This window comes from Gracilinanus agilis, chromosome 1, assembly GCF_016433145.1.
Source record: "Gracilinanus agilis isolate LMUSP501 chromosome 1, AgileGrace, whole genome shotgun sequence".
Lineage (NCBI taxonomy): Eukaryota > Metazoa > Chordata > Mammalia > Didelphimorphia > Didelphidae > Gracilinanus > Gracilinanus agilis.
The window spans coordinates 342,607,649-342,633,228 of record NC_058130.1 but is presented as its reverse complement, the minus strand read 5'-3'; the positions used below and the strand labels follow the sequence as shown (position 1 = coordinate 342,633,228).

General features: G+C 38.4%; 1 protein-coding gene across 1 annotated transcript in view; it reads right to left on the bottom strand.

Moving 5' to 3' along the window:
• Positions 1–25,580, bottom strand: part of PDE8B (phosphodiesterase 8B) — a 300,459-nt gene that overhangs the window by 9,245 nt on the left and 265,634 nt on the right. Inside the window, exon 11 of the mRNA XM_044680884.1 lies at positions 664–706. Coding sequence (XP_044536819.1) covers positions 664–706 — 43 coding nt within the window. The remainder of the gene's footprint in view (positions 1–663; positions 707–25,580) is intronic.

The following is a 25,580-nucleotide window of genomic DNA, read 5'->3' as shown; positions in this document are numbered from 1 at the left end:
TTTTACCAAAAGTGGCAAATGGTGGACTTTACCATCTATACGAAATGCACTTGAGTTCTGTTCTAGACATCCTCCATGAGAGTGGTGAACATTTTTGGTAAGTTTTGACTCTGTTTTATGTATTTCATGATACTGAAAATCAAAAAGTCATCGAAGCTATTTCTGCTGTTCCATCTGTCAATGAATCTTGTAATAGGATATCCGTAAAGATTGCATTTTGCTCTATAAATCAATACCTTACGTGGATCAACAAACTTTAAACAGAACAGTATCTTGTATTTTTTGTCCTTTTCACATAGTTATGTGGTTTGTTATATTTTAAAGCATTATTTGTTATAGCCCATCTGTTCTAATTTCATATGGTGATTAAGGAAATCCATGATATCCAAATAGATTTCACAGAGATGAAAAGTGGTCACTGGTAGTTATTTAAATTTTTTTATTGCCTTTTTGGGGAGTAGTCATAAAATCTCTGATTTTGTCCAATTAGTTTATACTGTATCTTCTTTCAGATACCTTGAGAATTTTTTCCCTTCCCTTCCCTTCCCTGTTCACTAGAAACTGATTATAGTTCTAGACACTAGAAAGTCTGATTATTGTTCATTCCCACTAGATTACCTGCTATAGGATAGAGAGGTATAAAATTTATTACAATGGTCTCACCTGACTGAGACTTGTCTCCTGAATCCCGGTGAATCTTGTGTATCTAAATTTGTTGAAAATAAAACAAAGTATTAAAAAGAAAATAAAGAGACATTGCAAGCACTGCTTTTACTTAATTCTTTTAAAAAATTCCATTATTCCCAAATCTCTTCAAAGAAGGCTTTCTGAGAATGTATGCTGACTCAAATATGAAAAGAAGCAAGAGGCAACCAATAGAGAGAATTATAAATCCTATGTCACCTTTAGACACTCACTGAACCATAGCAAAGGAAGAATCCCAAGAAGTCATTTAATTCAATGCCCCTCTGCTTCTGGTCAGAACATCTCAATTACTGGCAACCCAGCATAGTTTTGATTTTTTTTAACCCTTACTTTCTGTCTCAGAATCTGTACTAAGTATTGGTTCCAAGGCAGAAGAGTGGCAAGGGCTAGACTCTTCTTACCCAGGGCCACACAGCTGGGAAGTACCAGAGGCCAGATTTGGACCTAGGACATTTTGTCTCTAGATCTGGCTCTCAATATACTGAGATACTTAGTTGTCCCAAATCTAGCTTAGTTTTAAAAATCTCTAGACATATAGTGATTCAGCCTTTGTTGCCATAAATATACTTAAGTGTTTTGAGAAGACGATATATTATTGTTGCATTCCTTCGGCTCTTATTAATCAATATATTGTTTAAAAAACCTGAAATATAATATCGATATGAGCATAGATGCAGAGCATTTCTTAAAAACCTCCCTAAAGTTCATTAGTTTCAATGATATAGGCAGTCAGAAAACCCTTGATAAAAGACACATTTCCTCCATAGAGAGGGAGATTATTGGTCCATAATCTTTTGCTAGATGTAGTTGCTTTATAGTTGTTAAAATTAACCTATTATCTTTGCTACAGGAGTGGTTCCTCAGTTTCTTTGCTGCTATGGGAGCTAGTTATTAGGAAATGATTGTGTACTCTTTTTTAAAAAAACAATTTTTTAAGCATTCAGAGAGAGCAGTTCAGTGGATGAAAAGCCAGGTCTGGGGAGATGGAAGGTCCTGGGTTCAAATAAGCCTCAGTCACTTCCTGGCTGTGGGAATCTGGACAAATAACTTAATCCCAAATGCTTAGTCCTTACCACTCATTGGCCTTGGAATGGATACTTAGTATTGGTTCTAAGACAGAAGATAAGGGAATTTTTTGAGAATATGGAAATCAGCTTATGAATTTCTTTTTTTTTTTTTTAAAGAATTCAATCCAAGGGATCACTTAGAAAGATTGGGGGGGGGATAAGTTGTTTTCAGCATAACTTTTGTACCCTGCCAACTTCAAAACCATAAGAAATGCAATTAATTTATAATTAGGACTGAAGCAAGAACAGAAGGTATCTACATCTCTATACATGATAACAACATCACCTTCAGAAATAATTGCAGAAGATCCAATTGCCTGAAGTTCCCACTCACTTTCACTACTCACTACTCTTATGTGCTGAATGATGTAGAGCCAAACAACTTAACTTCCAGCTTTGGTGCTCCCTACAATCTCTTCATGTAGAGAATCTGACAATGATTAATAGAAAACATCATTCAAAAGAACAATGGCCACTCAACAGAAATAGGGTAAAACTGTGGCATGCAGGGGTATGTGGGATGGGCTACAACTACAAATTTAGTTCTGTCCCATTAGAGTTTGTACAAGGACCCAGCTGTATCCCCATACCCCCAGAATGGAAATAGCTCATCCCACATAGCCTCAGGGGTCTGAGCAGAAGAAAATGTATGCAGAATTATCAGTGAGAAGAGGAGGTGTGAAAAAGTAAGGAAGAAAGTCTGATCCGAACCACTGGGGATAGAAGAAAAATGCTAACAGGCAAAAATGGCCAACAGAGAAAGGCTGGGTAAATAAGCCCAAATCCTAAGCAGAAAAACTCACGGTGAGGACACACACACACACACACACACACACACACACACACACACACACACTCACACATACACAAATGACAAAAAGTTACTACTGAAAAAAGATAGCAATACAAGAAATCTTTTGTATATCTCAAAGACGACTGAATAAGAGTAAGATACTTTGGAATAGCGTAAAAGAAAAAGAAAAAACTTAAGTATATATTAAAATGAAAATTATATTGGAAATCAGAGCTGTCAATGAAAGAATAAATAAAACAACAAAATAGGCAATTTAGAATATATGATGGAGATTCTTTTAAAATAAGAGAGGAACTGAAAAAGATAATAAGAGATTTATTACTCAAAAATGTAAAAGTAGAAGAAAATTGAGTAAAATATATATAAAATGCAATTTTAAAAATATACAAAGGATAGATATGGGCATGCACATTATTCATCCCTTCTATTGGGGAGCCTGAGGTTGGTGGATCACTTGAAGCTCAGGAGTTCTGAGCTAAAAGAGGGCCAAAGCTGACCAGGTGCCTGAACTAAGTTTAGTATCAGTATGATGAGCCCCAGGAATGGGGATCACCAAGCTGCCTAATAAGGGGAGAATCAGTCCAAGTCAGAAATGAAGCAGGTCAAAGCTCTCGTGTTAGTCAGCAGGGGGACCCAGTGACCTCTACACTTCTAGACTAGGTGAGATTGGGAGATTCAATCTCAAAAACAAATAACCAATAAACAAAACATGAATTTTATGTAATTCAAAGTGACTGACTTTGAAGACAGGATGGTCAGAGATAAATTAAATATTATGCATCATTATTAAAAAGTCCAAAATCTATTTTAAAGGAAAAAAACACCAAGAAAACTGCCCAGAATTCTGAAAAACAGATGGGAAAGTTAAGATGGGTAGAATTAGATAGTTCAACATCTGAGAGAAGTCACAAGTTTAGAGCACCAAGGCATATATCAGTTACATCTCAGAATAGCTATAAAGGAAAGTAAAATTTCAATAGCCCTTTAAGACTAGGCATCTATGAGAAATCCCAGAAAAGAGTAGAATATCATATTCTAAAAAGAATATCTTAATCATATTCTGAATATAACCCAAAACAAAAATAGCCTAAAAAACAGACTATTCACCAATGGAAAAATGTGGACATTTAATAAAAAGGAGGAATTTATATCATTCCTCCAAAAGAAAACAGTGAATGCAGTAATTAACTTACAAATAGTCCATACAAGAAAACCATACCAGTATTTCTGGGATTTAGCTAAAGCAATCATTGGATGATATTTCTGAAAATATGCACTACTGATTAGAAAGAGAAGATTAATATATAAGCCATATATTAATATATTCATATTACATGCAATTAGCACAGAAGAAGACATCTTTAAAATTAGGGAATAGGTAATTTAAAATCAAAAGACAACAGAAATGAACAACAAAACTACCAGCTTATTTAAGATTAACAAATTTACAAAAACTTTGACTAACTTGATTTTTAAAAAGAGAAGAGAAAAATCAAATTACTAAATAAAAAATTAACAAAGTTTATTTTTGATGAATAGAGAGCAAATAAAAAGAATTATTAGAAATCTATAGCCTTATGTCAACAAAATGGAGAATTGAAAGGTAATTGATGATTATCTACAAAATTATAAAATAACAAAAGCAAACAAAAAATAGAGATCTTAAGCCACTAAATTTTAGAAAGAAACATTAAACAGGCCATAAGTGAACTACCAAAAGTAGGGAGACCCTTGTTCCAGGTAAATTGCAGGCTCGTTGTTTTTGTTGGGTCATTTCAGTAATGTTTGACTCTTTATTACTCCATTTGGGGTAGAGTTGTTTGTCATTTCCTTCGATAGCTCATTTTACAGATTAGGAAATAGATGAGGCAAACAGGGTTAAGAGACTTGCCTAGACTATAAAAGAATGCCTGCCCTTTGATCCAGCCATACCATTGTTGGGTTTGTACCCCAAAGAGATCATAGATAAATAGACTTGTACAAAAATATTTATAGCCACGTTTTTTGTGGTGGCAAAGAACTGGAAAATGAGGTATGCCCTTCAATTGGGAAATGGCTGAACAAAATGTGGTATATGCTGGTGATGGAATACTATTGTGCTAAAAGGAATAATAAACTGGAGGAATTCCATGTGAACTGGAAAGACCTCCAGGAATTGATGCAGAGCGAAAGGAGCAGAGCCAGAAGAACATTGTACATAGAGACCAATACACTGTGGTAAAATAGAATGTAATGAACTTCTGTACTAGCAGCAATGCAATGACCCAGGACAATTCTGAGGGATTTATGGAAAAGATGCTACCCACATTCAGAGGAAGAACTACAGGAGTGGAAACACAGAAGAAAAACTGCTTGAACGCATGGGTTGAGGCAGACATGATGGGGGATGTAGACTTGAAACTACCACACCAATGCAACTATCAACAATTTGGAAATAAGTCTTGATCAATGACACAGGTTAAAACCAGTGGAGATACGCATCAGCCATTGAGGGGGGACCTCAGGGGGTGAAGGGGAAAGTAAGAGCATGAATTATGTAACCATGTTAACTTTTTTAAAAAATAAATATAAAAAAAGAGGAAAGAACCATGCCTATAAAAAAAAAAAAAGAGAGAGAGACTTGGCTAGAATCACATAGCTAATACATGACTTGGGCTGGGTTTGAATTGGGGTCTTCAAACTGTGCCACTTTGCTGCCACAAATTTTAGGTAAATTCTATCAAATGTTTAAAGTGTACTAAATTTTTATGCCTCAAAAATTACTCTCAATGCCTGAGGAAAAAAGCTCTTTTTATGGAAACAAATATGATCCTAAAACATAACAAAGGAAAGATAAAGCAGAGATAGAGAACTATAGACTAATATCACTAATAAATATTGATGCAGATTTAAAAAATAAAATCCTGCCAAAATGACTACAATATATGTGTATGTAAATGATTCGTTATGATCAACATTTCTAGACTTTATTATATTGTTATTTTATTATATTACATTATGAAGCAGGAGTCATCAAAATAATTTCATATTGTTATAAGTAAAGTTAAGTGTGTTTGCAGAGGGCAGAGGCATGGGAAATCAGAGTAAGTAATTCTAGAATTCTAGTGCTAGTTTCTCTCTCCCTCTCTCTGGTGTTTACCTAGAGGGGAACTGGCTACGTGCTTTTGCTGGCTGTGTTATATCTGCACTTCTCCATCCTACCTGCTTCCCTGTTACTTGATTGAAACATCTACTGAGCTTCTTGTGTGATCCTGTATAGCTGAGCCATCGTTCTCTGAGAATTTGGGTCCTTTTGGATCCAAAACCCTCTTCTTGGGCCCTGTCCTGCCTAGCTGCCTAACTACCTCCATTACCACCAAAAAGGGGGTTGTTTTGGGTTAGTGTAGGATATTTATATTAGGGACTGGATCCCTAGATAGATAAGTGAGCCCAGTGTAGCTAAATCCACAAAGACTCCTGGTGACACAACATTTAGATCTTGTGGGGTTTAGATAGAAACCTTTAGCTTAAATGGTCCAATTACCTTCTTGCTTTTCCCTTGTTAAAAATAAACACAACTTTTATGCAACATCTTAGTGGGTGTGTGTGTCATCTCAATGTCTGGCTCTGCCAGCACTGGGCTTAGTGGGCTTCCCAAAACCAGGTTACTCTTCTGACTACTGGCCTAAATAACATCCAATCCCATCCCCAAAACCCTCACTTTTATTTCAATATGCTAGTTAAAAAAATATAACATTGTGCCAGTGGAATAGACTAGATAATTATGTAATAGCTGATAAGCCCAATACTATAAACTTATGTTCCTATTTGATAATAACTAATGGGAAAATCCAATTTGACAAGAAATAGTAGTTTAACTATTATTAACAAGAAAAATATATTAACAAGAAATAGTAGGTTAAACCCAGCAAATTACAATAAGTTCCAAATAGATGCATGACCTAAATATAAAATCACATCACAAAGAATATTAAAGGAGAAAGGTACCTTTCACAACTGTGGCTAAGGGGAGATTTAAAAATTATTGATATATTTTTCTCCTTTATAACATACATTTCTCAATGCATCCCTCTATTTTCTTCTCCCAAAGGGCCATTCCTCATTTTCCTGTTTAGTTGTTTCAGTCATATCCAACTCTTCTTGACCCCATTTGGGATTTTCTTGGCAAAGGTACTAGAGAGGTTTGCTATTTCCTTCTCTAGTTCATTTTCTGACAAGCCAAAAGGACTAAGTGACTTGCCCAGGGGTCAGATAGTGAGTAAATGTCTGAGGCTAGATTTGAACTCAGGAAGATGAGTTTCCTGACTCCATCCTGGCACTCTATTGACTGTCCCACTTACCTGCCCATCCCTCACCACAAAGAATAAAAAAAAAACCCAAACTGTTTATTAAAATTAACTAATATAAAAACCCTACATCCTATAGTTTTCCACATGAATATGCTATAGTGGGGGCTATTCAACAATAAGAGGGACAGAGATGCTCATAAAAGACAAAACAGACAATTCTGATTTCTTTAAATTTGACTTGGCCAAGGTCATAAAGATAGTAAGTTTGAGTTCAGACTATCCCACACACCAGAGGGCCAATGGAGACATAGGAGGTGGGAAGGTGCACATACAGAAATGCCTATGATGTCAAAACAAATGACATTAACAATCACTGGAAATCAGTGCATGTCCCATCAATTTTTAAAACTACTTTCTTATTCATTATCAACTCCTTTAGGGATCACAAACTTTGATGATCACTTAAGCTAATGACTAGTGGGGTGATTACCTTAATACTAGAAATCACTGATACAGTTGTACTGGCTACATGGATCTTACTCTTTTTGCCATTTTTTTTGTTCATGACAGATTAAAACTAGAATTATTAGGGATACCCATATGGCCGAGTGAATAGAGTATTGGCCTGGAGTCTTGGAGACCCAAGTTTCCCAGCCCCTCTGCCCACACAACTATTCTCTATGTATGCCAATATGTATGTTTCCTTGCTTTGTTGCTGCTAAAATTCATCTGTTAACAAATGTCTCTACTAAACAAGCATTTGTACCATAGCCGCAAGTCAACTACTTTAAATGTAAAAATAAAGTTAGTTAAAGATAGGACAAAAAGCATAGATTTTAAGCCTGGAAGGGACCCTACCAGCTAACAGCCTGGAGAGTGACTTGCCCAAAGTCATACCAGAAATAAACAGCAGAATGGAGATTTGAACTGAGGATCCCTGACTCAAGATCCAATGTTCTCTCTATCACCTCACATTGGGTTCTGTTTTGTTTTTTAAACCCTTACCTCTTGTCTTTTTACTTTTTTGTCCTTCATTTAAAAAATTTTTTTTTACTATCATGCAAAACCTACTTCCACACTAGTCACACTCATACAAAAACAAAACCCCCCAAACTGATGTAAAGATAATATGTTTTGATCTGCATCCATCTGACTTCAACAACTTTCTCTGGAGGATAGCACCTCCTGTCTTAATATCAGTTCTAAGACAGAAGAGTGATAAGGGTTAGTCAATCAGGGTTTAGTGACTTGCTCAGAGTCACACAGCTAGGAAATATCTGAAGCCAGATTTGAACCCGGGTTCTCCCAACTCCAGGTCTGGCATTCTCTCCATTGTGCTACCCAGCTGCCCCCGAACTGAGTTTTAAACCTTGAAGTTGCCAAAAATATGAAGCCAAATTCATATTAACTATAAGAACCAGAAAGTTCACCGTCAGATCTATATGCAAAAGGAAATTTCAGCCCTACTTAAGTTTATACACAGAAGAGTAAACATTTGTTTCTGCCTTCTGAGAAACATAACAGTGAAGTGTTGAAGGGGAGACGTTTGTTGTATTCTTCAGCTTAGATTCTTCTACATAATTATAGAAATCATTAAGAGCTATTATATGACAAACACTCATCTGTAATATCGTCCTATAATGTGACTAAAGGCTGTGACTCATCCATTCCACTTTTTATTTCTTCTGTGACCAACTGTTTTATGGGTTTTCTTAGGGATAAAGACCATTTGTGACAAAAACTCTAAGTTGGGTATGAATCTAAGATATTGCCATAAGTAAACACAAATCTTTCCTTGCAAATTGTTTTCTCTTTCTACTTTAGGCCAGAAGCAATCCTTAATCACTCAGCTTTTCTCTTTGAAAACAATAAATAAAACCACTCCAGCACTGCAACACCCATTAAACCCTTTTTCTTTGGTGCTGTTCTTCCTCTGCCCCATCGAGATTTAATTCAATTGTGGGACTCCTGGAGATTTTTAAGTAGGCTTTGGGCTCTGACTTTACTGTTCTGCCACTGGTCTTCCTTGTTCCTCCAACAGGATACTCCCTCCCCCTATACCTCGTACTTAAAACACTGGCTGTGCCTCCCATCTTTAGAACCCTCTCCCTCTTTATCTCTGCCCCTTGGGGTCCCTAACTACTTTCAGGTTCTAGCTAAAATCCCACCTTTTATGAGAAGTCTTTTGTAATCCCACCTAATGCTAGTTCCTTCTCTCTGTTGATTATCTCCAATTTATCTCTTGTAGATTGTCAAATTTCTTTGCATGTTGTCTCCCCCTTTAGATGGTGAGCTCCTTGAGAGTAGATTCTTTTTTGCCTTTTTTTTTATTCCTAGTACTTATAGTTAGCCTTGTATGTAGAAAGTGTTTAACAAATGCTCATTGGCTGACTAACCAATGAACCAATGAGGGGATGGGCTCACTGTTAACATTTCTCTCACATAGTCTGAAGAACTCTAGGCACCGATGTTGGCAGGGCAAGTGTGTGAGTTGGGCTGGGTTGGGAGAAAAGGAGGAGGAGATACCCAGTGGTACCCATTCAGCAGTGTTGAACAAACTTCGTTTCTGGAAATTAATTGCTCTTTGGCACAAGAATGAATACCATGAGAAAGATGTCCCTTTATGATTCCTGCCTTTTTGTGGACTCTTGTTCCTTTCTTACTAAGAGGAACATCTGCCTTGAGAGTCCTTTCACACAGTGCCTGGCACATTGATTTTGGGAACAATGGTTTTGTAGACTCTCAGGAAGCTTTCCAGACCTCATTTTCTATGTCTACTGGTAACCGATTAGGTCAGATAGTCTAGGGGAAAGCAACCTATCGGCAGTAGGCTAAAAAGTTGCTGATTTCTTGTTCTTTTGGCACAGGGCAAGGAGGGCAGATGACTGGAGATTCACAGTAGGCAACTGGCAAACATAGGGCTTCCTTGATCGAAAATACCTTCCTACACCATGCCATTTCAAGACAAATTTTTTTAAGTGCTTTTTTTTTTTTAAACCCTTGTACTTCGGTGTATTGTCTCATAGGTGGAAGATTGGTAAGGGTGGGCAATGGGGGTCAAGTGACTTGCCCAGGGTCACACAGCTGGGAAGTGGCTGAGGCCGGGTTTGAACCTAGGACCTCCTGTCTCTAGGCCTGACTCTCACTCCACTGAGCTACCCAGCTGCCCCCTCAAGACAAATTTGGATTAAACAACTCGTCTTATAAAATTCAAATGCTCCTTGAGAAGACTAATTCTTCATATGGACAAATTCATGTCCAGAAATAATTTCTTTGATTCAATTATTTTCATCTCAACCCAGAGTTCAGATTATCAATGAAATGATGAAATGATAGTTTTGCTAGAAGTGGGGAAGGAGAACAAGATAATCTAGATTTTTGTTACTCTTGGGTACATTATAATGAGAAGGCTGGAAGGCTAGGAGGCATGGTGATCCTCTGAAGGTGAAAGAAAAGTCAAGGGAAAGGAAAAAAGTGTATAAAGGGAGAGCAGTGGGCACTAAAAAATAAATGGTCTTCATTGCTGTTCTATCTCTGGCCCTTGTACTCGATTCCACACGTCACCGATTATGTTCAGATTTTCCTTTGCATATGTTGTTCCTCACACCTGGAATGTATTCTATCCTCACTTCCACCTCTTAGAATTTCAAAGCTCAGCCCAAGTGTCATTTCCTACTTTAGCTTTTCCTGATTCATTTCCCTCTTCCCTGATCCTCATGTTTTTATAATTATTTGTTATTAACTTTGTATTTATCAAAGATTGTTCAGTCATTTTTCATTTGTGTCTGACAATTGGGGTTTTCTTGGCAAATATAATAGGGTGGTTTGCCACTTTCTTCTCCAATTAATTTTACAGATTAGGAAACTGAGGCAAATAGGATTAAGTGACCTGTCTACAGACACATGGTTAGTAAGTGAGTGTCTGAGGCCAGATCTGACCTGAGTCTTCCTGACTGTAGGCCAGGAGCTCCATCCATAGCCCTGCCTAGCCGCTCTATTTGTTATATAGTAGGTGCTAAATATCTGTGGATGTATTCATTAATACGTTATTGTAGTTATATGTGTGCATGTTTCCCTGATCAAATTCTTGAAGGCAGGTGCTTTTGTTTGTTTGTTTGCTTGTATCCAATCACATGGTGAACAGGCTCTAGGTCTTCTGAATTCCAAGGCAGTGTTTCTCCCACTGTACCACATTGCTTTCTCTTGGGAACCTGGCACATGGGAAACTCCAGCCAACTTTTAGCTAGAGAATGCTGATGATTCCATTGTGTCCTTATGTGTGTGTATGTGCCAGAGGATGACTGAGTACAGTGATATTTTATAAACCATCAGCTGACTCAGCACAGATTTTAATTTATGAAGATTCTCTCCCCTATAGCCTAATGTCTAGCATCTGTTTTATTTGTGACCTGGAGCAAATTTAGTTGATAAGCAGTACACTTGTGTTTACCTCACTAGTTTTTCATAATCTAGCCTGAATACATTTCTTTGTGATCGACAAACAGAAACTGGAGGCTAAATAGTTTCAAAAAGAAAATTCCCTCTATTTCAAGTTTCTCAGTCTTGAGGAACTGCCAATAACCGATGGCAATTCTGCTCAGCACTTTTAAGTGAACTCCCATATGCATGCTGGATTCTGGCAGGAGCATAAGAGAATTGCCAAGATCCAACATTTTTCTACTCTCATTATACTAGCACTCAAGAGAGAGTCATTAAACTATTTAATGACACCACTGCTTCATTTGTACTGCCATTAGCATAAGATCCAAGTTATCACCAGGACTAATGCTTTATAAATCAAGTCCCTAGAGATCTAAACAAGAGAAGACACAGCACGAAGAAGAAATGAGTGATAATGGAAGGGCAGAGGGCTAAAACAGCTCCATTTCAATGTGTCCTATGCTTCTGAAAATGCTGTTCATTCAAAATCTCATTTTATTTCACATGAACAACCATCCTAGATGGAAAGACAGTGCCAGGCTGGCATTATGCTTTTGGTGTCAAAATGTCCCATCATTGCTCTGCCAACCACACTGTTCCCAGTTTGTCTTCGCTTTGGAATAGGACGCCATGTTTCGAGTGTGGTCAATAAGAAATGCATGTCAAGAGATAAGCATCAAATGAAAGAAAAAATGTTCACTTCCTGGGCAGCTTTATTTGGTAAACATTTCTTCTCTTTGGTCCTGTAAGACTAAAGAACTTAATGTTTATAAAACTCACCAGAGAGCCCCAAAGGATAAAGACTAAACCCTTAAGTGAAGAGTACACTTGACTAGAGTAGAATGGAATCCAAGTGAACTTATGATTTTACCATTCATTTAAGACTTCCCCAAGTCACTCTGGACCCAGTTTTTGAAGGAGAAAATGGATACACAAAGAGGCTTACAGAACTTCCTTTCCTACCCTTATCTCTCTGGGACTCTCAATTACTAGGATTTCCCTATCAGTTAAATAATCAATAAGCATTTGATATGTGCTAGATACTTGGGATACCAAGATAAAATAAAAGACCCTTCCCTCTAAGAGGTTACCTTCTAGGGAGGGTGGATGGGGGAACCAGGTCTTATTTCTTTTCACAGGAAAGGAAAAAAAGGAAAAAGAGCACAGATCTACTTGATATATTGTAGGCTAGCTGTCATAAAAGCAAGCCACACAAAGTAATATAATTTAAAATTCAGCCACTTCTCAATTGCCTTCCTCACTCACCATCCCTCTATAAAACCTGACAAGTTTTTTTCCTTTAGGGTTTGTCTGAAGGCACAAATGTTGAATGAAAGGAGAGATTTCCAATAAGCATAATATAAAATTGCATTCTTCATCTCTAGGACATGCTTGAAATAATAACCTCAGTTAAAGCAATAATATTCTAATATGTATCCCAGTGAATTTATGAAAGTGAAATTTCTAATATTAAAGATTCATGGATACTTTGGTTTCTATGGAGCACACTGAAGAAAAAGTACCGTGATGACAGTTTAGCAAATTGAATAAATTCTAAGAAGTTCCATTTCTGAGTCACAAAGTTTGCCTTCATGCTTGTGATTACTAGCAAGAGAGGAAGCTTTCGAGGGGAAAGGTAATGAATTCAGTTTTGTACATGTTAAATTTAAGATTGGATAGTCAACTCAAAATGTCCAACAATAGGTGGTAAATAAAAGGATTTCTGATCAAATTCCGATTTCTCATAATCTCTTGCTAGTTATTTTCAAATGAAAAGCTCCACAATGACCCTCACTCAGTGTATGGGAAGGATTCATGTCAAGGCTCCTTCCAACTCCTGATCTATAATCCCATGCAGCTCAGAAAACAATAATTTGTACAAATCTCTAGATACCAGCTCTACCTTCTATCTTCCAATGAAGTCTTTTATCCATTCCATGGCCATCTTCTTCTTCAACTCTTCTGCTACATGGTTTGCTGTCATCAGAATGGATTTCCCCCTATAATCGCTCTTTAAGTCAACAGTGTTGTCTTCTCTAATTGACAATCTGACAATTTCCCTTATTATACATCCCAGTTCTTCAACATCCCCCAACATTCTATGGTTATTCTCCAGATTTTGCATCAGCTTGGCACAGATCAATGACATCATTTGGTGCACCTTGACTGGCCTGTATGCACACCTACTCTACCGTGGTTAAGGGTGTATCTAGATTAAAGGAAGTCTGGCTGGAAATGGCTGCACAGACTCATTCCTCTCCCTCTCCTCTTGAATTGGTCACATTCTCCTTCTCCTAAATCTAAGTAAATTAGAAGTAAATATGTCTCTCAAAATTTTTTATTTTTTCACTCTGCTAACTAGGTAATGCGTTGTGCGGTAGAAAGCCATTGTGAGACCTGACTTTGAATCCTACCTCTGACACTTTATCTGTGACCTCAGATTTCTCAGCTGTAAAATGGACATAAGAATACTTGCATTCCTTACTATAAGAAAAATGCTTTAAAAGCTTTGAGGTATTTTAGAAATGTGACTTATTAGTAGCCAGCCCTTGTTTCAATTAACCAACACATTCCCCATTCCAAGTATTCTCACAGGTCATACCTTTTCACTAGTAATTAATCAACAAACACCTTCTATGAAGGCACTGTGCCAGGATCAGGGGTTACAAATATAACCAATGAAACAATTCCTGCTCAAAATGAATTCTTCCAATTTGCTAAACAATCTTCCCTAAGCCCTTAGATCAGGGGTTGGCAACGTATGGCTCTTTCTGCAGGAGTGATAAAGTCAATTTTTTTTTTCAGGCGCCGTTACAGGAGCGCACACTGTGAGCACTGTACAGCTCTCACGAAATTACATTTTAAAAAAAATGTGGTGTTTATGGCTCTCACGGCCAAAAAGGTTGCCGACCCCTGCCTTAGATGATTAAATACAAATAAAGTAATGATACTCTAACATACTCTCACATTACCATAACATTGCCTTTTCTGAATATTTAGGTCATTCGTTTTTGCCTCTTTGATACCCATAATGCAAGCTATATTTGGTTTTATATCAAGCTTTTAAAAATATACAATGGATATTTATTCAGTTGTGTGATTGTCCTTTCAACCAATCAACCATCAAGTGTTGGACACCTATTATGTTCTCTGTCTTCTAAGATCAGCTCCTAAACTCAGGGGGCTTACAGTTAGGGGAAATCCCATTTATGCTCATGAAACCAACAAACAGAAAAAAACATGTAATTAAATGTTAAAATGGGTGGTACAGGTTTTAATGCTATCTGTGATTTTGATCCTACCAGAAACTATGTAGTCTGTTTGGAGTAATGATGATTTGCATCATCTATCACTCAACAATTCTTAATTAAGTACCTATGAATAGGCAGGCATGTTAGGCACAACTGGCCAGAGAAACTACAAATTATGAAATGGGGGAAATTCTTAGTTTAGAAGAAAATTGCATAGAGAACTAAGTGGTCCCGGGTTCAAATCTTCCCTCAGTTACTTCCTAGCCATGGGACCCTGGGAAAGTCACTTTACCCCAATTGCCTCACCCTTATTGCTCTTTCGCCTTGGAACTGATACTTAGTACTGATTTTTTTTTAAAGAAAATTATAGATGAATCTAGTAGGAAGGAGCCTTATGGATGATTTACACATGAGAAAATGGATGCTCACTCTTTGTCACATGGTTTATGAGGATGATATTCAGGATTAAAACCCTGCTTCCCTAATTCCAAGGCCAGTGCTTTTTGCCCTATATATATCTGCTGCCTTTTTTTGGTGGCACTCAGTGTTGCTACATTTTCCACTCCTGTAGGGATGACCAGAGGAGGCTGCTATCCTTGGCAAGGAATGGGAAATGGGAATAATTCTCTTAATTTAGTCTAGAAATGCTCCATTAGAACTAGAGCCACAGGAGAGGCATTAAAGAACTCAACTCTGCCCTGAAAAAAGGCATCAGAATCAAGGACGCAAGCAGTATAAGTTAAGAAAAACCCGAATATCCCATGTGGTTTGGCCAGATTTCTCCTTGCAGACACATGCAAAAAATACCATCTGAACGTTTGCAATCACAGTGATGCTATAATGTTATAATAAGAGTTTTTCCTTTCAAGTGAGTAGGATTCTGTAATGTGATAGGCAGGTCATACTAAGACATTAGAGGGAGATTTAATTTACTGGGGTGGCTTGGGTTACTGTAGTGAGAAAGGAGCAGATGGCAGCAACTGCAGTCGTGAGACACATTCTCATTTTAAACAAAGAGTTGAATTTTTATTACCTTTCATCTGGATCTTCAGCTTTAAAGACCTGTATACTATTATGCTGGAAATGCACCAGAAAAACACGTTTTAAATTGCTCGACTGAAAACACGGAAGCTTCAAAGGGATTTTATGACGAAAACAATTTTGGGGGAACTTCTACTTTCTTCCCCAGGTGACCCTCTTGCTTGGAAAAGGTGGCCGACTGATAGTCAGGAGAAGCTGGAGACATCTCTCAGAACAATCACGAGTAGAGGGAAAGCAAAATCTTGTTATATTGGCACTACCCTGTCACATGGTATAGCTGGAGAGAGGAGGAGAAGGGTCACAAGAAGCTAGTTGTGTTGGTCATGGGCTTGAGGGGGAAAGTGGGGATGTATAGCCATGGGTGGAGATTGCGAGTGAAGTTCACCTTACTACTCGGAGCTTGTCCTTGTCAGAAAACTGTTGTCAACATTTGCTCAGTCCTGTCTGATTCTTTGTGCCCCAAGGACACTAGCACACCAGGCTTTTTTATCCTCGAATATCTCCCAAAGTCTGTCCAAGCTCATGTTTATTGCTTCCACGATCCATCTCATCCTCTGCTGTTCCCTTCTCCTTCTACCTTCCATCTTTCCCAACATCAGGGTCTTTTCCAATGCCTCCTGTCCTCTCATTATGTTACCAAAGTATTTAAGGTTCAGTTTTAGTATTTGACCTAGTGAATGGTGTGAATTAATTTATGAATTGGCTGATTTGATCCCCTCAGTGGCAGTACTATGACTTTCCTATGGCTAACACTCAACCCATTCAGATGAGAGAGAAACCGTGTGAGAATGGAGAGAGTGCTAAAGGAAGACCTAGATTCAGATCCTTCTTCTAATACATTTGCTAGCTGTACGAGCCTAGGTAACTGACTTCATTTCTTTTAGCCTCAGTTTTCTCATGTGCAAGATGGGAATAATCAAAGTAATTACTTCACTGGGGGGTCGTATCATAGAATACGTAAAGTTCCAAATTGATTTTAGCTATAATAATGATTATTAATACCATGTAAGACTCACCACTGTTCTCTTCACCCTATACTGTGGTGCATTACAAAGAATAGTGACTCTGGGTCAGAGGACCTCAGTCTAAATCCTCGCACTCACTACCTGGGGGACTTTGGATGAGTCACTTAACTTCTCTTGACCTCAATTTCCTAATCTACAAAATTGGGAGGTTGGAACATATGGCCTCTAGGGTGACTGACCATAAGCTCTATATCTGTGACACCTAGAGATCAAACTTCTGATTTGGACAGACTCTTTAGTGGTTCTTCTTCACCTCTAGAGACAATGCTTGAATGACACACTTGGCCACTGCTGTGGTTGTTCAATCACATCCAACCCTTTCTGACCATGGATCAGTACATGCCAGTACCATCTGTGGGGTTTTCTTGAAAAAGATACTGAGTAGTTTGCCATTTCTTTCTCCAGAGCATTTTATCAATGAAGAAACTGAGGCAAACACAGGTAGATGACTTGCCTGAGGTCACACAGCTAGTAAATGTCTGAGGCTGGATTTGAATGCTCCCTCTACTGTGCAACTAACCTAGGCTGTTTCTACATACTCTCTAAGTGGGCTCCAAAGGGAAGACTAAAGCTGGGAGAGAAGAGAGGTCACACACAGCTACCCTGGACAATAGCTGGGGAAGATGCTGCTGAGCAGAAGTTGGCCTTATGGAACTAGCCACCCTGTTGGGCTTCTGATGTCTGGGGTAGAGATCATGCTGCCCACCAAGGAGGAAGAGAGGAGGATCGACTAGAGTGGGAGTCAGATCCTAACTGAGCTTCCGAGATCTAAGGTCAGCCAGAGTTAGGCCAGCTACAGCAAGTCTCTCTAGTTCTACACAGGAATTATTTCTATTTTTCCCCCCATTTTCTGTCCATTAATAAAAACAAAACAAAATAAAACAAAACTGTTCTTTATTGTACGTTTGTGAGCCTGAGTGCTTACAAGAAGTTGCAGAGAAACTAGAATGTGGGATCCTTTGAATTCTGAGACAAATTTTTGATGTTGGGGTTAGAGGCAGCTAGATAGCACATTAGATAGAGTGCCAGGCCTGGAGACAGGATGACCTGACTTAAAGTCTAGTCTCAGACATTTACTAGCTGTGTGACCCTGGGCAAGTCACTTAACCCTGTTTGCCTTAGTTTTCTCATCTATAAAATGAACTGGAGAAGTTTTGGCCTCAAGATACTAGCTATGATTGAGACTGTTGTTTTCACATAAAATCCTCATTTCTCTTCTATTGCATATATCAAAATCTCTTGAATTGAGGAATTTATAAAATTGAAAATTAAAATAAAATTAAAAATCATAAAAAAGACACTAGCTAAGTAACCCTGGGCAAGTCATTTTACCATGTTTGTCTCAGTTTCTTCACCTACAAAATGGGCTGAAGAAACAAATGGCAAACCTCTTGGAAAATCAGATGTGACTGAAAAAAAGGACTATTATTCAACAGTAACAACTCTGGGAAGCAGCAGAGCCATATGACTATTATTTCCGAATGATTCTGAAGAGTCAACAATGCCTATGCCAGCTCAGATCTGGGATTCTAAGCCACATGTTCTAATATTAAGACATTTTCATTCATTCAATTCCGTTTACCAATAATTTATTCATTATAGATTCAAAAGCTGCTTTCAAGAAGTTTACAAGTCAATTATGAAGTTAATAATTATAGAATGTCCATCCAAGACACCTCCCCATCCCTGCACACACACATACAAAACACATGCAGAGACACGACCTAGAAAACAAAGCCAGGCAAAGAAACATTGTAGTGTAATAGAATTAGAGGCTGAGAATCCAGACTCATTGGCACTGACTTGACAACAATAAGGGAAAAAATTGCTTTTATAAACCTCAGTTTTATAAGAAGATTTGTTGTTGTTGATCATTGATTTCAGTTTTGTCTCACTCTTTGTGGCTCCATTTGGGGTTTTCTTTGCAAAGAAAATGGAGTGGTTTTTCCATTTCCTTCTCCAGTTCATTTTACAAATGAGGAAACTGAGGCAAACAGGGCTTGCTAAATGACTTGCCCAGACACACAGTTAATAAATGTTTGAAACCAGATTAGAACTCAAAAAGATGAATCTTTCTGAATCCAAATCTGGCTCTCTATCCATGGCACCCACCTAGCTATTCCTATGCCTTATGCAGGAGCTAATAAATAGAGGGTGAAGATGCTGTGAATATTGGGAATGGGAAAGTGGGGTCCATGTAAAGAGACACCCTAGGCCCCAAATGGCATCACATTTGGATGCCTCTGTGTGTGTGTGTGTGTGTGTGTGTGTGTGTGTGTGTGTGTGTGTGTGTGGTTATCCATACCCACCTTCATTTTATATATAGAGGAGTGGGACTCTTCTATAAAATGAAAGGGCTGGATTAGACAGTCTCTGAGGTACTTCCAGGCTTTGGGTCTATATCATATGATTAGCAGAGAAAAGTAGACAAAGGCATTCTTTGGACAAAGATGTAAGGAGGAGCTGAATATATTAAAAGAGCTCTGGTCCAAAGAGACGGAGAGAGAAGGAAAAATGGTTAATGCTTAGAAGCAGCAAAAGATAAGACTGAGTAGGATCAAGGGGCCAAAGAAATGGGGAGCTCCTGTGTTTAGATTAGGGAGTCATTGTTACTTTTTAAATAGGAATGATAGGATAAATGTAGTGTTTTAGAGGGGGCAGCTATAAAACTCAGTGGATAGAGAGCTAGGCCTGGAGATGAGAGGTCCTGGGTTCAAATTTGATGTCAGGCACTTCCTAGCTATGTGATCCTGGGCAAGTCACTTAACCCCCATTGCTTAGTCCCACTGTTCTCCTGCCTGAGAACCAATACACAGTATTGATTCCAAAATAGAAGGTAAGGAGAAGGAAGGAAGGAAGGAAGGAAGGAAGGAAGGAAGGAAGGAAGGAAGGAAGGAAGGAAGGAAGGAAGGGAGAAGAGAGAGAAAGAGAGAAATGGAGAGAGAAAGAGAGGAAGAGAAAGAGAAAGAAAGAGAGAGAGAGAAAGAAAGAAAGGGAGAAAGAGAGAGAAATGGAGAAAGAAAGAGAGAGAGAAAGAGAGAAAGAGAGAAAGAAAAAGAGAGACAGAAAGGAAGAAAAGTGTTTTGGAGAAACTGATCTGGCACTCTAATACTGGACAGAATGGAGAACTTCAGGACAGCAATTTGGGTAAGGCAGATGGTCCTTCCGGATGGAGAAACTAGCGGTATCTGAACTATGGAATAAGAAAACCCACGTTTCTCTCAAAATGATGCTAACAGAAACCGGAATGCTAAAGGTCAGGTTTTTCCCCTGGGAATTGAATATCTTTCAAGCCTGAAGAACAGTGCTTTCAGTGGGAAATATTTAATTTTTTTTCCTTAGCCACAAAAAGTCCACACATTGCTGATCTCCAAAAACCTTTAGGTTAAAACCAACATTCAACACTGATAGCTGAGCCAGATCCTGAGTGAAAACAACACGTGGGCTTCTTTGTGCTCAAGAAATTGCACGTGCTGTTGACTCACTCTCACCCTCAGCACGTGATTTTGTGCTGTTTGGATCTTTGGGAAAATGTAAAATGAAAACCCCCCAATTTTAAAACCCCTTCTGGCTCTCAATTCACTGCTGCCTCTTCCCATGTGGAGGTCGGCCCTTCCCTTCCAGTGTGAAAGGAAATGAGTTTGTTATCTTTGGATTTGAGACTGGTCTGGCCACAAGAGGGGGTAGCTCTCCTGTCAAAAGAGGAATGCTGGACTTGTGCTCCTGGGGCTTGGGACATGGGATCATTGACTCGGGAAGCTCTTTTCCTGCTTTTCCTAAATGATGAGAAATGCAGACTGAAACGCTGGAAACCACATCTCAAAGCTGGTTTACTCTTTTTTTTTCTTCTTTTAAAGCCTTATCTTCCATCTTAGAATCAAGATTGAGTATCAGTTCCAAGGCAGAAGAGTGGTAAGAGCTAGGTAATGGGAGTTAAGTGACTTGCCTAGGGTCACACAGCTAAGAAATGTCTGAGGTCAAATTTGAACCCAAGACCTCCTATCTCTAGGTCTGGCTACCTACTTGCCTCCTGGTTTACTCTTAGTAACTGTGAGAAGGAGAATTAGCCCTGGACAAAATGTAGCAAAGTAAAGTCTACAGAAACACATTTATCTTGAGTTTTCTTTTTGATACACAAATGGCAACTTCCAGGATTTATTCTGTCCTTCCTACCTTTCCTCCCCAGCAATGAGTCAGTATTCTCTTTGTTGCCACTATTTTAGGAAATAGTTTCTCAACTTCTTTTCTACTAGAGAAGGCTAGATAACTCAGGTGATAAGGGGCTGTATTTAAGAGTCAGAAAGACCAGAGTTCAAATCCTTCCTCCAACATTTAGTAGCTGTATGCCCTGAACAAGTCACTTAACCTCTCTCAGAATCATTTCCTCATCTGAAAAATGGGGATAAAGATAGCATCTACCTCTCAGGGTTGTTGAGAGGATCCATTGAGAGAACACATAAAGAGCTTTGCAAACAAATAGATGCTAGCTATTATTTAGCCCTTAGAAAAATATCTCATTTGTAGTAAATTCTTTTTCAAAAATCTGTACCTTCTATCTTAGAAATGAAGCTAAATATCAATTCCAAGGCGGAAGAATGGTAAGGCCTAGGCAACTGGGATTAAGTGACTTGCCCAGGGTCATATAGCTAGACAGGACCTGAGGCCAGATTTGAACCCATGTCCTCCCAACTCTAGGCCTGGTTCTCTGCCCATCAAGCCACCTATCTGTCCCCTCATAGCAAACTCTTTTTTTTTTAATTTTTAAAATTTAATTAAAATTTTAAATCAATAACCCTTACCCCTTCCATCTTAGATTTCAATACTGGGTATTGACTCCAAGGCAGAAATGTGGTAAGGGCTAGGCAATGGGGGGTTTAGTGACTTGCCCAGGGTCACACAGCTGGGAAGTGTCTGAGGCCAGATTTGAACCCAGGACCTTCCATCTCTGGGCCTGGCTCTCAATCCACTGAGCCACCCAGCTGCCCCCTCATAGTCAACTCTTAATAAATGCCTTTTGGCTGACTAGCTAAGGTTGTGTTTTTTTTTTACAGACCTGGATAATTATATTTTAAGATAATTAGTTTCCTTTGTAATCCCCTGCATTTTGTTTTATGAATTAAAAAATTTTCTGGGAAGGGTCCATAGGCTTCACTAGACTGCCAAATGGATTCATGGTACAAAAAAGGTGAAGAAACTCTGCTCTATCATCTTACCTTCTTCCAATAAAAGGTTAGGGATTAAGCAGTGCATTAAAAAAATTCTAATCTAACCTGCTGTCATTTTAGTATGCTAGATTTAGAGCTAAAAGAAGCCTTAGATGTCACTTAGTTCAGCTCCCTCACTTCACAGATGAGGAAACTGAGGCCTATCAAGGCCCATCAAGGCTACTTGCCCAACAGGTAGCATATGACAAAAGGGGAACTGAACCCAGATCTTTTGACTCCAGAGCTACTATTTTATATATATGTATATATGGATTTAAGAGTCAGAAAGACCAGAGTTCAAATCAAATATATATACATATATATAATTACTATATTTATTTATTTTTATTTTTTATTTATTATCATATACATATTATTATATATGTATATATTATGTGCATAATATATACATATATGAACTATATATGCTTATATATAGCTACTATATATATGAAGAGAATTTTATTATCCTATTATTCTATATTCTCTGTATTTTTATATTCTTCTAACTGCAGCACTCTGCCTTATCCAGAGTGTATGATATTGCACTGAGCCCTAGCGGAAGGCCCTCTGCTGGGCCCTGAGCAGTCATAGATGACCTGAGTCCCCTGCATTGACTCTGAGGACTCTTGCCAAGCTGAGGCTGCCAAATAAGAGTAAGGATGGGAATGCTGGAACCCAAATCAGTTTTGATTAAAAACACTGTAGCAGATGTTACAATTCTAATAGGATTCAAAAATTCTCCTCTAGAAAAACAACCTTAGACCCCCCATAACCTGTCCTTATTCCACACATTCCCCCTTATGATAAACCTGAGGCATTCAGTACTTTCCAAATGATGAAAAACGTCCAATGAGACCTAGTTCTCCTAGCTTACAACATGTGGACACAACATCACATCTGCTGTGCAAATGACTATATTGCTATTTTACGGTTTAAATCAGGAGGTTTTATTTAAAGGGAGAGGTCAAGGGGCATATATGCAGACCACCCAGTATAGAACGTTCTCTCTCATTATTTTCTTTTGTTCAGTTGTTTCAGTTAAGTTCACTTTTTTATGACCTCATTTGGGATTTTCTTGGTAAAGATCCTGGAGTGGTTTGCCATTTTCTTCTCCAGCTCATTTTAAGGAAGAAGAAACTGAGGCAAATAAGTTTAATGTTGTCTTGCCCAGGGTCACAGAGCTAGTAAGTGTCTGAGGGTGGGTTTGAATCTGGGAATATGAGTCTTTCTGACTCCAGGCCAGACACTCTATCCACTATGCCACCTGGCCATCCCCTCATTAATCATTTTGGGTTAAGCAATTCATTTACTCATTTCATTTCTTTGGACCTCGGGTTCTTCATCTGTAAAAGGAGGGGACTGGGGAAAATAGTTAAACTAAGGTCACTTCTAGCTGTATATCAGATGAGTCAATGAAGACTGATTCACCCACATTTGAAGCCTAAAATAGATCAGATGAGGTTGGTGGGATTACAGGAATGGACTCTATGAATGCTATTATTTATCAGCCATCTTCTTCTGAGTGATCTACCATCTTCAAAGAGCTCAACAATCTGTTAAGATGAGGCAAAAGGCATTACTTCACAAGCAATCTTCCTTTCAAAGTTTAGGACCAATATTCAAAATTGGCTGGCCACCAACCTGGCCCTAACTATACTCTGCTGGCTGGCCTTGCATACCATTTCCTTGCTACTTTAGTTCCTCAGGTCCCTAATGTACTCAAATGAAAAAAAAAAAACCCATCAGCATTATTGGAAGATAACCTTTCTTATTATTTCTTTGGGGTACAAATCCAGCAGTAGTATGGCTGGATCAAAGGACAGGCATTCCTTTAAAGCCCTTTGAGCATAGTTCCAAATTGCCCTCCAGAATGGTTGGATCAATTCACAAGGCCACCAGCAGTGTATTAGTGTGGAAAACTAAACATTTAGGAGATCGCTCTTTGGGGAAGGACTGTGATTCAGTGAGAGGTACATTAAATCTGGAATCAAAGAAATGGGTTTAAATTTCAGTCCAACTCTTTAATAACTCTGTGACCATGGGTAATGGATATATCTTCTCTTGCCTTCAGGTTCTCCATATTTAAAATGAGGAGGTGATGATTTTAATGTCCCTGAAATTCTCCCTTGTCACTTCTAAGTCCAGGATCCTTTGGGCTTCCATAATTCTGGGAAAGAGTACTTAGTGATTAAATTTTTCTAAAAGAAACACTCAGTTATATGTAGATTGCTGGGGATACTTAAATAAAACAATTAAACAGAACTTGCCCCTTGCCCTTATTTGCCACTCCCACCCACTATGGACAATCAAACATATAAAAGAAAGGGAGGGGCAGATAGTCAGCACAGTAGATAGTGTGCCAGAGTCAGAAGGACCTGGGTTCAAATCAGACCTCAGATAGTTCCTACCTGTGTGACCCTGGGAAAGTCATTTAACTCCACTTGTTCAGTGTTACTGTTCTTCTACCTTAGAAAGGATACGTAGCATCCATTCTAAGGCAGAAGGTAAAGGTTTTGTTTTTAAAAAGTACCAGTAGGGATAGGCAATAGCACTTAAAATTATAATGTTTTTCTCCCCACTGTCAAAAAACTTTCATTGAAATTGTGCCAAAATGTCTTCATTGTTTATGTGGAATGATATGCTCTCATGCACCTGGAGCTGGGCAAGTGGAAGATGTCATCTTTATGCCCCAAGTGTGGCTGGAAAGGAGTCTCCTAGTTTCAGGCTTCTTTTAAGTCAATGCTACCTTTACATGTTTCCTCTAATAAACTTGTAATAATCACGACATCAAAGATACCCACATTGGTTTCAGAGAACCATCAGAGTTGGAAGGCATCTCTAAGAGCTATACCTGAACAGAAATCCTATCCTGACTTCAACATACCTGACAAGTCATCCACCCTTTGCTTTTAAATATCCAGTGAGGCCATTCCCCAATTGAAGGGCATATCCTCCTTTTCCAGTTTTTTGCCACCACAAAAAGCTGATGTAATACTATTTTCCTCAAAGGAATAATAAACTGGAGGAGTTCCAGGCGAACTGGAAAGACCTCCAGGAATTGATGCAGAGTGAAAGGAGCAGAGCCAGAAGAACATTGTACACAGAAACTGATATACTATGGTAAAATCGATTGTAATGGACTTCTGTACCAGCAGCACTGCAATGACACAGGACAATTCTGAGGAACTTATGGTAAAGAACGCTACCCATACTCAGAGGAAGAACTGCAGGAGAAGAAACATAGAAGAAAAACAACTGCTTGAACACATGAGTTGAGGCAGACATGATTGTGGATGTGGACTCGAAACTACCACGCCAATGCAACTAACAACAATTTGGAAATAGGTATTGATCAATGACACATGTTAAAACCATTGGAAATGTGCATCGGCCATGGGTGGGGGGAGTCATGTAACCATGTTAAAAATGAATATTAATAAATGCTTTAAAAATAAATAAATAAATAAATATCCAGTGAAGGGGAAACAGCTACCTCCTGAAGCAGTCCTTTCCACTTTTGCATAGCTTTGCTTAAGCCACTCCAAAAGATCTAAAAGAACTTTGGAGGTCCTTATGTCTCCCAAGGATCTGTACCGTTAAAACCCTTTTCTTTAAAGAAATTTGCCATTTCCCCCCCACTATTTTCTTAAGTAGTCACCTGAAAGTGCCTCCAAATTAATATTCCGCTTACTCTTTTCTATTGGATTATATTTCTTTCCTCTTTTAAAACTGTATTTACCC